At 60.7% G+C, this 11,880-nt stretch overlaps 1 protein-coding gene across 4 annotated transcripts in view; it reads right to left on the bottom strand.

Moving 5' to 3' along the window:
* Window positions 1-3,833: 3,833 nt before the first annotated feature.
* The window catches only part of SLC17A9 (solute carrier family 17 (vesicular nucleotide transporter), member 9), a 20,955-nt gene continuing 12,908 nt past the window's right edge, over window positions 3,834-11,880 (bottom strand). For 3 of the 4 annotated variants that reach the window (XM_014532848.1, XM_005885568.2, XM_014532847.1), the window contains 8 exons: window positions 11,645-11,741; window positions 11,391-11,487; window positions 10,876-10,963; window positions 10,220-10,254; window positions 9,728-9,843; window positions 9,012-9,067; window positions 8,872-8,901; window positions 7,424-8,361 (listed from right to left, as the gene is read on the bottom strand). In XM_014532848.1, the coding sequence (XP_014388334.1) occupies window positions 8,198-8,361; window positions 8,872-8,901; window positions 9,012-9,067; window positions 9,728-9,843; window positions 10,220-10,254; window positions 10,876-10,963; window positions 11,391-11,487; window positions 11,645-11,741 (683 nt within the window). In that variant the 3' untranslated portion in view covers window positions 7,424-8,197. Of the gene's footprint in view, window positions 3,954-7,423; window positions 8,362-8,871; window positions 8,902-9,011; window positions 9,068-9,727; window positions 9,844-10,219; window positions 10,255-10,875; window positions 10,964-11,390; window positions 11,488-11,644; window positions 11,742-11,880 lie in introns of those variants that run through there. The other variant, XM_014532849.1, reaches the window with a different exon arrangement.

The following is an 11,880-nucleotide window of genomic DNA, read 5'->3' on the forward strand; positions in this document are numbered from 1 at the left end:
ATTAGTCCACAGAGCCAAATATCAACAGTACAACGATTGAAATTTCTTTTGAGAGCCAAATTTTTTAAACTTAAACTATACAGGTAGGTACATTGTTACTAACTTCATTAGGGTACTCCTAAGCTGGCCTTTGCTAAAAACGTCCTCAATCTGATTGAGGTACGTTCGCTGAGGTTGACCCCTTCCAACTCTCCCATCCACACTCGTCTTGTATACTTGTTTCCTCTATCTCCTTTCGTTCATCCTCTCTATATGTCCACCCCCCACTTCTTCTAACACCACTTCTTCAAAATAGACTCACCCAGGCTGAAAACCGACTTCTGCGCATGGGCCACGAAGTTTCAATCGCACTGTAGGTGTGCGCCCGCACATGGTGTTTTGTGGAAGAGCCACACTCAAGGGGCCAAAGAGCTGCATGTGGCTCACGAGCCGCGGTTTGCCGACCACGGTCCTAGGGGACACAGGAGAGGGTCCCCTCGCAGAGACCAGGCGTAGCTCCCGGCTTCAGGCCCACCTGGTCCTGGTTCGGCCTCCTGCAACGGTCTTGGGGTCTCGCATGCCTGCTCAGGGCGATGCGGCGAGGCTCAGTGCAGGCAGCCTGGGGTCTGGCCGCCAGCGAGGTCCCGATGCAGCCGGGAGCTGGCCGTGTGGGAGAGAAACCGTCCTGTCCCCAGAACAGCACTGCCACTGGGACAGTCGTGCACACGTTGGTTTCCGGGAACCCGCTCCTTCACATGCTGTCAAGGGACCCCAAGTGGGTCACCTGTAGGAGGTGCTACAGCCCCCATGTCTGCCAAGCCCAGAGGGGGCCCGAAAGCAGAGTCTTAACACCCATACCACAGACCAGGACACTGAGGCTTGTCCAGGCCTCTGGCCCCTGTCTTGCTGGGGGCTTCCCCGATCTCCCCACGAGCCCGCCCCCTGAAGGCAGGTGGAGGTCCAGGGACTGAGTGCCTTTCCAGTCCCCAAGGGCAGCTCGGGTTTGAGACTCCAGCACCCCCTCAGAATGTTCTAGCACAGCCTCTGCTTCATTTCTGAACAGTGGAAACTTAAATACCAGAGGAAATTTTATTGTTGCAGTTTTCATATGGGACCCAGAATGGCCACTCCTGTGATACAAAGTCATTATTGCTGTTAAACCCGTGCCCTGCACTAGCATGAGCACTTATTAGAGACAATAGCGGGGGCTGATAGAGCCCGTGCACCTGCATGCTCCTCTCCTAGTGCTTGGGCAGGGCACTGGCGACGGGGCTCCGTGGGGATGACCGGGGACCCCGTAGGGGACCCGGTGAGATGCCCCCCCCGAAAGCTGGGAAGGGCGGCCATACCCACATACCGAGCGCCTCTCACACCGGGCACCACCCAGCATTGAAGAAGGGGTGAAGGGGACAGACATGGCCCAGAGGCCAGAGGTCACTGCCTCCCAGGACAGTCAGCGACGCCCCGCAGAGGGAGGAAAGTGTCGCTCCCGGAAAGGAGGCTCCCTGCACGGGACCCTGGGGGACCCTGGCGTCCCACTGCCGAGATCAAGGCTGGATGCTTCACTGGCAGACACAAGCTCTGAAGGCTGGACGCCGCCCCTGCGTAGCTTGCGGGCACTTCCACACGCAGGGGCTCTGGGCGACGCAGGGGGTGAGATGTAACTTAGCTCAGGCTTTCCGCCGATTCCCACGCGTCCTGCCGGGCTGTCCTCAGCTCGTATCCCCCCACTACTCACCCCTCAGCCTGGGGAGAGCCTGCCTTCAGGTGGGGCCTGGCCGGAGTCTCCCTCTGCCCAGGAGGGGACAGTGGCCTCTCTGGGTCCCTGTCTGACTCTCGGATGCGTCCGCGGCTTCAGGAGGCAGAGTTTGCCAGGAAACAGATTCCAGTAACCAAAGCAAGGAGCTGAGGCTGCTGTCCTCCCTGTGAGCGCCAGCCCGCCATGAATACTGATGGCGCGTGCTTTGTGACCAGGCCCCTCTCAGGGCTGCTGCAGAGCAGCGCTGCTCAGGGATCGGACGGACACAGCGACAGATGGGTGCCCCCTCAAACCTCTGCGCCCGCCGCCCGCCGCCCGCACCACACAAAGGAGCGGGTGTTTTCACATCCCTCACTTGCTCGGGGCTCCTCAGGCGTCACCCGTGCTCTGGCTCTTTATCAGTCAAATGCCGTGAGCACTTTGTCAACTTGGACATCTGGCTGAACATTTAAAATTTTTCATTTGCTAAACTATTTAATAGCATGGCGAGGGCTTTGCTGGAGATTCAGGCACAACGCACAGCGGACACCAGCCGCTCCCCAGAGCCACAACGGGCACTCACCAGGCTCCGTGCTGCGCCCGTCCCGTCCCATCCGTCCTGGCTGCGGCGTCAGAATCTGCTCACTCCGATGGGGTGAACGGGTGCTGGGACCCTCCCTGGACTGGGAGCAGCCAAAGGCGGAGGGAGGGTGTGTGGACTCCAGCAGAGCCTCCTGTGCTCGCCCGCACGGCTTCTTGGCATGTTCATTCCAAAAAGTAGCCAAGTGAGGGAATCAACCCGGAAGCCATCAGCTGATGGCGGAGCGACACACTTGGGTCCGTGGCACACTGCGATGTTACCGAGCCGAGAGAAGACGCGAGGTGCTGGCCTGGCCATGCCACGGAGGAGCCTCGAAAAGGGTCAGAGAGGGCGGGTCTCTGGTGAAGGCCTCGGGCTTCCAGGTGGGGCTTTGAGCCCAAGTCTGGTCCAAGCTCCCATCTGGGCTTCGATGAGCCCCTCCGAATGGAGGGGAAGGCAGTGGCCTGTCAGGTGCACTGAGGACCCTGGGGACAGCCCCAGGTGGCCCCACAACAGGTTGGCTAGGGCACCCCTGCACCCCTGGATCCATCCCCAACCCTGGTGCCAGGACTTTCTGAGAGCTGGAGGAGTAGGGTCAGGAGATTCCGGACCTTCCATGCAGCCCACAGGCCCAACACTCACTCCCAGGCCCGCACCGAGGTGTCCGCCTGCAGCCCGCACAGCTGGTCCCGGAGCCCAAGTGCCCCTCATCGCCTCTTCCTGCCTTGCCCACCAGGCCCAGCAGATGCCACCTCCTCCAAAGCCACCCTGACTTCCCCCAGCCCAACCCATTTCTCCGTCCGCACGGCTCCAGGCCGGCTTCCTGAGCTGGGCCTCAGGCAGGGCCCAGGGGAGACCACAGCCAGCCGTGACTTCCTGTCCACGGAGGGGTGGCCCCACTTGGCCAGGCCAGAGGGAGGGCAGGGAGCCAGCCCGGGAGCACGCCATCACCGCCAGGCAGCCCACGCCACCCAGCGAGATGCTGTGTCCTGTCAGCTCTTCAAAGAGGACGTTGGTCTCCTCTCAAGGAGACCGACTCCCCTCCCCGTCCTCCGCATGAGCTTTCGCGTCCTACAGAGGCGCCGAGTCACCTGAATCGTGCCGCCCGCCACCCATCTCCCCGCTCTCGGACGGCGGTGTCTCAGCCTGGCCTGTCACACACCCCTCCCCCCCACCTGTCCTCCTGCCTCCGTGTCTGTGCCCCATCCCAGGGGACCCCAGTGGGTCTGGGTCCCAAGGCCCTGGCTGGCGGTCTGGACTCTGCCGTTACTCTTCCCTTTAGATGTTCAGCAGCATGAATATTCTTATTTTTTATTTAAAACTAATTTGGACTTCTCACTCTCTAAGGGGCTTCTAATCACCAAAAAGCGCCTACGGCAAGAGATGATTGACAGGCCAAGGTGGCCACTTCTGAAGAACAAATTGGCCATTGGCAGTGCCACAGACAAAGGAAAAAGCCGGCTGGTGATTGGTGGGCTGTTAGGAAATGCGACTAGCATCTGCCTCCCACTGGCAAGCACCTGTCAGACATCAGGAGATGGCGAACATGCCCGTTTAATAGTTACTTTGTTCAAAAAGTCATTAAAATTGAATGTCAGCTGAAACAGGAAAACATTTACTCTTCAAACGCCTTTCAGTCTTGCTGGCGAGCTCTGCCTGTGGACAAAGACATTAGTTTGTAAACAAGGAGGTGCCGCCCCAGACAGAGCAAGAAGCAAGGAAGACAGGCCTGGCCAGGCCGACCGCTCGGGCCTGCGCTGGGAGGTGGCCGTTCCCACTCGGGCAGCTGGCTGGACAGGGCTCGCCAGGCCCTCTCTCCGCTCTCCACTTTTCTGCAAATAAACTGAACACTCTCACTAACCTGGAGAGCAGCCTGTCCCGAAGGGCTGGTCAGGGGCTGGGCCCACCGCCCCGCCTGTGCCCACCCCCCCAGGATCGTCCCCACACGCTGACTGCAGACCAGGCCCACTCTGCCCGGTGCTCATCCTGCCGAGAACTGCTGGGAAGCCACCAATTAGGGGTGATTCTGGAGACGGGTCCATGACAGGAACCCACAGGCCAGATGGGCTACCGCAGAGTGCTAACTAGGGAGTCAGAGCAGGGCCGGCCCCTCCCGGGGTCTCCTGCTTCCCAAGTCCCAGGCACAGAAACTGTCCCGAGGCCACGTGCTGCCCAACGTCCTGACTCGGTAGGGACGGAACATTGGAGACAAGGAGGTGCACTGGGGGTGGCGGCAGGAAGCCCCCCACTGGACGGAAGGGATGTATCTGGCTGGCCAGAGACACATCCCTGTCACTGGACGGAGGGGAAGGACAGGGCCAGGGTTTCAAACTCAGGTCAGGCACAGGTGGAAACAGGGGAGCCACGGCGCCTGAGGAGCCACCCTGGGAGGGATCAGCAGGGTTGGCCCCAGGCCCGGCCCTTCTTCTGTCCCTCTTCTTTCCACGGTGTCCAGCCTCCAGCCCTCCCCCACACACAACCTGGTGGTGACTCCTCCACCATCGCCTGTGCGGTGCCCTGCGCTGTACCGCCTCCCACCCATTCCCTTCCTGTGGAGAGAGGAACATCAGCTCCCACTGAGGGGGCAGCTCCCACGGGTCCTGGAGGAGTCTGGGAACAGGAGCTGGGGCAAGAGTGGGCACAGCCCTGTCCCACAGCACCCTCTGTCGGCCAGCTGTGGGGTGACAACAGCCGTGCCCTCCTGAGGCGCCTCCTGGTGGTGGGCTGTGCAGGTTACATACGCCTAATTCCAGGTGGCGAGCCCCTCCTTCGGGAGCTAAGGGACAGGCAGGGTTTGGGCATGGTGTTGGGACCCTGCCAGAGGCGGGGACATGTCTGACTTGACTGCACCAGATAGCACTGGGCCGCCCTCCCACCGAGGGAACACGCCTCTGTTATCAGCACCCTCCCCGCCCGCAAACACTCCCCCCGACTCCATGGAGCTCTGTCCTGGGGTCCAACATGGGCCTGGGAAGGGTTAAGGAGACCCCACCCAAGGATTAGGATGACATTCTGGACCAGAACCGTCTTTGAGGGGAGGAGGCTGGGCGCACCTGCTGTACTGGGCCCTGCACCCCCAAACCCCACATGCAGCCTCGGCCTCTGTCTTGTGAGGAAGTGGCAGAAGTGTGACCAGCCTCGGCACCAGGAGGCCCGTGAGCACCCGTGCCAGGGTGCCTGGGGCTCCCCTTCGGCACAGAGCCACCGTCACCGCCTGGACCCTGGCTCCCGTGCGCAGGGCCGCCTCTCTCAGAGTTTATAGCTTGTGATGGATTAAAAACAAAGGTGTTCACCGCACCCCTGGTTCACAGCTGCATGTTCACAACAGCCAGGAGGTAGGAGCAACCCAGGAGCCCACAGACGAGTGGATGCGCACAGCAGAGTTGTGGGGCCCTATCCAGCGTTCAGGGCCAAGAGCGCAGAAGCGAGGGCACAGCGACCTCACGCTCGCACAGGTGCGCCCTTCTGCAACGCAGACGGAGGCCTCACATGGCAAGAAGCCACTTTTGTCTGCGTTGGTGTGAAGTATGTTGCTGACCAGCGTGCATACTGCTCGTTGGGGCGACTGCGTTTGCGTAGCTCCTATGTCGGAGGCCGCTTTGCAGGAAAGACGTATTATTGACGAGCTGGGGTGCGGCTGCCTGCCTCATGGGACTGCTTGGAAGAACTGTTTTGTCTGATGGCTCCTTGTTAGCCACGGCTACTTGGGCTACAATAGACTCTCTCTATGCCCACGACTTCTCATGTCTTCTCCGTCCGATACCCAGTGTCCAAGGAGGTCCAGTTCCTGGCAGAGGGACTCGGACCCGACAGTTGGCGTCGTCAGACGGGATGAAGAGTGAGCACTCCCAGCAGTGGCCCATCCACACAGGACGGAAAGAGGAAGTCCGACACCTGCTCCACATGGGGGCCTGGGGCATTATGCTGAGTGGGCAAGTCAGTCACTAGAGACAAATGCTGCATGGTTCCGCTTATACGAGGTGCTCAGAGTCGTCAGAACCACAGACTAGAGGGGTGGGTGCCAGTGTCTGGGGCCGGGGAGTGAGTGTTTAATGGGGACAGAGTGTCAGTTCACAAGATGAAAAAGTTCTGGAGATGGTGGTGGTGGCTGCACAGCAGGGTGAATGCACTCCTGTCGCTGAGCTGCCACTCACATGCGGTTGCCATGGTGGCCCTCCTGTCGTGTCCTGGGGAGCTGCCTCAGGACAGCAGGTCACAGAAGTGGGTCCACTTGAGGTTGCTTATGGAACCCCAGCCGAGCAAACCCAAGGCCTTTATGGGACATTAGCGTTCTCCCTGCACCTCTGCAAACAGGCCCAGCCCACCCAGCCAGACTCACTTTGTGATCAAGAATCTCTCAGATTCAACCTGGCCGGTTTGGCTCAGTGGATAGAGTGTCGGCCTGCGGACCAAAGGGTCCTGGGTTCGATTCCAGTTAAGGGCACATATCTGAGTTTTGGGCTAGATCCCCAGTGGGGGGCGTGCAGGAGGCAGCCAATCCATGATTCTCTCTCATCATTGATGTTTCTGTCTCTCTCTCCCTCTCCCTTCCTTTCTGAAATTAATAAAAATATTTTTTTAAAAAAAGAATCTCTCAGATTCTTTCTAATCAAAAGTGGGGAGACTAGCCCTAGGCCAGTTTAGCTCAGTGGATAGAGCGTCGGCCTGCAGAACGAAGGGTCCCGGGTTCGATTCCAGTCAAGGGCACGTACCACAGTTGCAGGCTCCTCCCTGGGGCACATGCAGGAGGCAACCAATCAATATGTTCTTCTCACATTGATATTTCTCTCTGTCTTTCCCTCTCTCTTCCACTCTCTCTAAAAATCAATGGAAAAATATCTTCAGGTGAGGATTAAAAAAAAAAGTGGGGAGACTGTGGGGGAAGTTTGTGCTGAAATAGGAACCAACAGATGTCCCTGCACAGCTGGCCTGGGCTGTGTGACTGTGGGCGGGGCTGCTGGGCTCTGTGGGGAGCTGATAGCAGTGCCCTGTTCCTGACACCAGCCGTGGGGTCACGCAGCACCTCGCCCCATGCAGTGCCCTGGCTACCCCGGGTCTGTTTCTGGGGTTCTCCTTTGACCTGTTTGTAACACTTTACTGGTTTCCTTGTGAATGAGTTCAAAAAATATTTTACAAGTATTTATTCTTTTAACAATGTGCTTTAAAATAACAGTCTTCTTTTAAATAAATGAATAGTCATCATTTAAATAAGGCTTTGGTACGTTCCCCACATTTTGTATTTCTTTTCTCTCCATATACATCTGGCGACACCTATTATTCATGAGCGACGGCTCCTCTGTCGTAAACCGGAAGGCAGGGTCGCCTGGTTCTGGGGAACGGCTTGGGCAGGAGAGGGGGCCAGGTTCCCACACAGTGGCACCGGGTGCCAGGGAAGCAGAGCGCATTGCTAGTGTCTGGGGATCCACGGGAGGGAGACCTTGGCGTGGGGTCCAAAAACAGCCAAAGGGCTGGGGCTCACTGCCCCCCACCCAACCCGGGGACACTGGTGACATCAGGAGACAGTGTTGGGGGCCAAGGATGCTGCTCGATCCCCCATAGTACACAGGATGCCCACCAGAGAATGATCCGGCCCCGAGTGCCAAGAAACAAAGCAAAGCAGTGTTGGGGACGGAGTGCAGTCCAGGCCCTGTGCCAGCCACTGCTCCCAGGCGGCTGAGGGCAGGGGCACACCTGGCTCTACACTGACTCCAGTCACCGGTGACAGGCCCACCAATGCTGAGCAGGGCACGCACCGGTGGCAGAGGGGAAACTGAGGCCCCACTCCTGCTCCACCGAGGCTCATTCTCCGAGGTCCCATGTTCGCAGTCAAGAGAAGAGGCTCTTAAATGAAGCCACTCGCCCAAGGCTGATGGACGGGCCTTGGGGCGGGGGGCGGGCGGCTAGAGGTCCTCCTGCCTGGGGCTCAGGTCCACCCTCTGGGCCTTTCCGAACATCAGGAAGGTGCACAGCCCCAGGCTGCTGACCGCGGCCACCAGGTTGAACACGGAAGTCCAGGAGCCCGTGGTCTCGATCAGGTAACCACCCAGGCCCACACCCACAACACCTGCACCCAAGAGAGGGGACAGCAGGGTGAGTGACAGGCAGTCCCAGGCAGTTTGGGTGAGAGGAGCTGTTGGGGCGGGGGGGGGGGGGTGTGCCTGGAGGAAAGGGGCCTGAAGAGAGAGCCAAATTCGGTGTCTGAAGGCCGGCCAGTCTCAGGGGGCAGAGGCCTCCCAGGCCCTGCAGGAGACAGGCCACCTCTGTGCCTCCAGCAGGGCTGGGGCGGTGGGAGGGCCGTGTTCTGTCCTCCAGGCACTTGACCCATGGGGACCCGGGACCTTGGGGATTTGACTCACATTTGAAGGGCAGGTGAACCCTGCAGAACGCAGCTCTGTTTTCTCTCTCTGGACAGCGTGGAGGTGTGCCCCCACCACACTGATCTGACACTGTTGGACCCCCCCTGAAGGGTGCCACACCCCACCCTGCATAGCCAGAAGGTGGTGGGAGGACACGGGGTGGGGAGCCAGGGGGTATCCCGGGCACCGCCGGCAGGGGACGCCCGCCTGCCTCTCACCTGCCAAGGCCCCAGCTGTGTTGGCCACACCTGTGGACAGGGCAGAGAGGAAGACCATCAGAGGGGTCCCACTGTGACCCTCCCAGGCAGCCCACCTGGGAGCAGCCGCTGAGGCTCCGGGCAGGGGCCAGGGTCCTCACCAAAGAGCACACCAGCGCAGGACGGGGCCAGGTCCTGAATGTTAACAGAAATGCCGCTGTGGGGAGGAGAGCACGTGGCAGGTGACCACGGGCAGCCACCATCCACGGAACTAACGGCAGGCCTCTGAGCACCTGGAGACCACTGGGGGCTCAGGGCCCAGCCCAGCGGGTGCTTCCGGGCCAGGCCCAGACGCTCGGCCACACGTGGGCCATCTGAGCTCCTAGCTCCCTGTCTGGGTAGTGACACAGCCTAGGGCCCCACTCCCAGGATGAAACAAACAAGAAGGCCAGCTTGCCGAATGCACACTCCTTTGCGGTCCATAAATCTGAAAAATGACAATTCCCGAAACGACTCCCCGTGAAGTCCCTCTGATTAAACGGGGCTGATGCTGGGCACTGGAAGGACTGGCACCGCCCACGGATGGGCACGGACTGGATGAGCTGCTCCTCCCGGTGGACAAGACGCTGCCTGGAGATGCCGCCTCCCCCAAACCCTCCCTCAGCCCTGCCCCCAGCACAGTGTTTGTTTCTTCAAATGGCCCAGGTCCACGCCCACTGATACCAGACAACCGTTTGCCTCTGTGGCTCGTGCGTGGACCTGCCATGGCCCGCCCTCCACACGGCCTGAGCCAGGCGGCTGCCCCTGCGCACCAGGCTGCAGTGCTGGAGGCCGAGGGCAGATGGACGTCTCTGGTGGGCAGGGCGTGGGCCCTTACCTGTGGTTGAAGGTCTGCAGGCCGATGGAGGCTGATGCAAAGAACACAGACTTACAAAAGCTGGAGGTGTGACCCAAACACAGGGCAAACACGCTGGACAGGCCCAGGCCCATCACCTGCGGACAGACACTAGGGTCAGGGGGGGCTGTGCTAGCAAAGGGCCAGGGGTACCCCTCCCAGGCCCGGGCCGCCCCGGGGGGGGGGGCAGGTGTGTGGGGTGAGCTATCCCTGCTGGTTGAACCTCAAGTGGACAGACCCCATTAGATGTGAGCAAATGCAGGCCCCGAATGGGTGCTGGGGCTCAAAAGGGCACGGAGAGCCGCACACACAGTTCCGAGAAGGGGCGGCCGCACCGGCCCCAGCACTACCAGGGCACCCTCCAACGGCCCTGCTACACCAGCCACCTTCTGGGTCAGGGGATTTGGGGACACAACCCTCGTGTCCCAGGAATAAACAGGATGTCCAAAGACAGCCATCCCACGACCTCCATACCTGCATGAACTTCCGCACGGTGATGGTTCTATAACCTGGACAGAGGGGAGACCAGGACACGTTCCCACTGCACCGTTTGCATTGACCCCTCCCTCCAACAGCACCCACAGTGGAACCCCCCCACCCGCCCCCGGCAGAGCTGCAGGAGGGAGCAGGGAGAGGCCTCAGGCTCAAGCCACGATATTCTGTGTCGTGGGAGAGGCGTGTGCACACTCGTGTGCGTGCTGTGGTGCATCCACTCTGAGGTTCGTCTGCGCTCCCAGGACCCAAGGCTGAGGCCGGGCAGGTGCGTGGAAGGAAGGCCATTCTGACGGTTAAAATGTGCCCTCGGGTCCCGCTCACACCTGATTTCGACTCTGACCCCATCAGGTGCCCTTTCCACCTCTGAAGAGGGTGGGGGCTGCATCCAGCCCTTGGGAGGGAACTCCAGTCACAGGGGGACTCGGATCTTCTCGCTGCACCCCAAGTCCACTCTTAACTGAGGTGGGGGTCACCTGCTGCCTCTGAAGGGCTGGGGTCTCACTCTCCCAGCTTGGTCCTCAGGGGCCATGGCCTCTTCCCATCGCTGTGGCTGCCCTCCCAGGAGGGGTGCCTCCCCCTCCCACAGCGGGGTGAGTCCAGGCACGGCTCCCCCAATTCCCATCCCCAGGGCTCACCCTGACTGATGAGATGGTCAGAGAGAAACCCGCTGAACAGACTGGCGGGAATCGCCACCAGCCAGGGCACCACGTTGAAGACCCAGCCCTGTGGAGAGGGAGGCGGGTCTCAGAGGCAGCCAGGCTGGCACCAGCCCCCACCCTCATCCTCACCCTGGGGTTGGGCCTCCCTAACCCATCCCCACGGGGCTAGACCCCAGCACAGTCTCCCCTGCTGCCGAATCTCCCAGGGCAGAGCAGGGGGTGGGAGGGAGTTGGGGGAGGAGGGTACCGCTCAGGGGGTCCTGCCCTCCAGGACCGGGAGGTGACATCCCTGTTCGCATCAGGCCCTGCCGGGCCCTCCTCACAAATGACCATCACAGATGGCGGGCCCAGTCACAGGCCTGGGCTGAGGGTGGCATTGCGGGGTCAGGGGTCAGGACCGCGTGGACGGGACGGCAGGGCCCTCTGCACACAGGCGTGGTGCTGGCCATGTGGTGCGGCTTCACCCTGCGGAGCCCAGGCGGCCCACCCACCTTGGAGCTGGGAAAGGTCTCCTTAAAGAAGGTCGGCAGCCAGGACAGCAGGATGAAGAAGGAGCAGGCAGCTGAGAGCTGGGAGAAGACGGCCGCCCTGCAGGTGTAGGTGCCTCTCAGGTCCATGGTCCCCAGCCCCCAGGGCGGCCAGAGACCCTGGGAGACCCTGGCTCTGTGACCAGTCAGTGCTAAGGACACACAGTGTCCCCACCCTCTGCCCTGCCCCACCAGGTGACCCCGCACAGCCAGCTCACCAGACAGAAGGCTTCCGGAAGAGCTGTCTCCAGGGAACCCTGGTGTGCCTGGCCATCGGCAGGCCTTGCGCCAAAACGCCCAAGGCCAGAATGAGATCTGGAGGGAGCAAGGGGTGCCTGTGTGAAAGCTGCTTGGAATCAGGGGGACGGTGGCTGCTCTGCTCTTAAGACCCATTGATGGGGCGGGGGGGGGGGGGGGGGCCTCCCGCTGTGTCCAGTGCCTTCCAGGGTCCATT

Source organism: Myotis brandtii, unplaced genomic scaffold (assembly GCF_000412655.1).
Source record: "Myotis brandtii unplaced genomic scaffold, ASM41265v1 scaffold915, whole genome shotgun sequence".
In the NCBI taxonomy this organism is placed as follows: domain Eukaryota; kingdom Metazoa; phylum Chordata; class Mammalia; order Chiroptera; family Vespertilionidae; genus Myotis; species Myotis brandtii.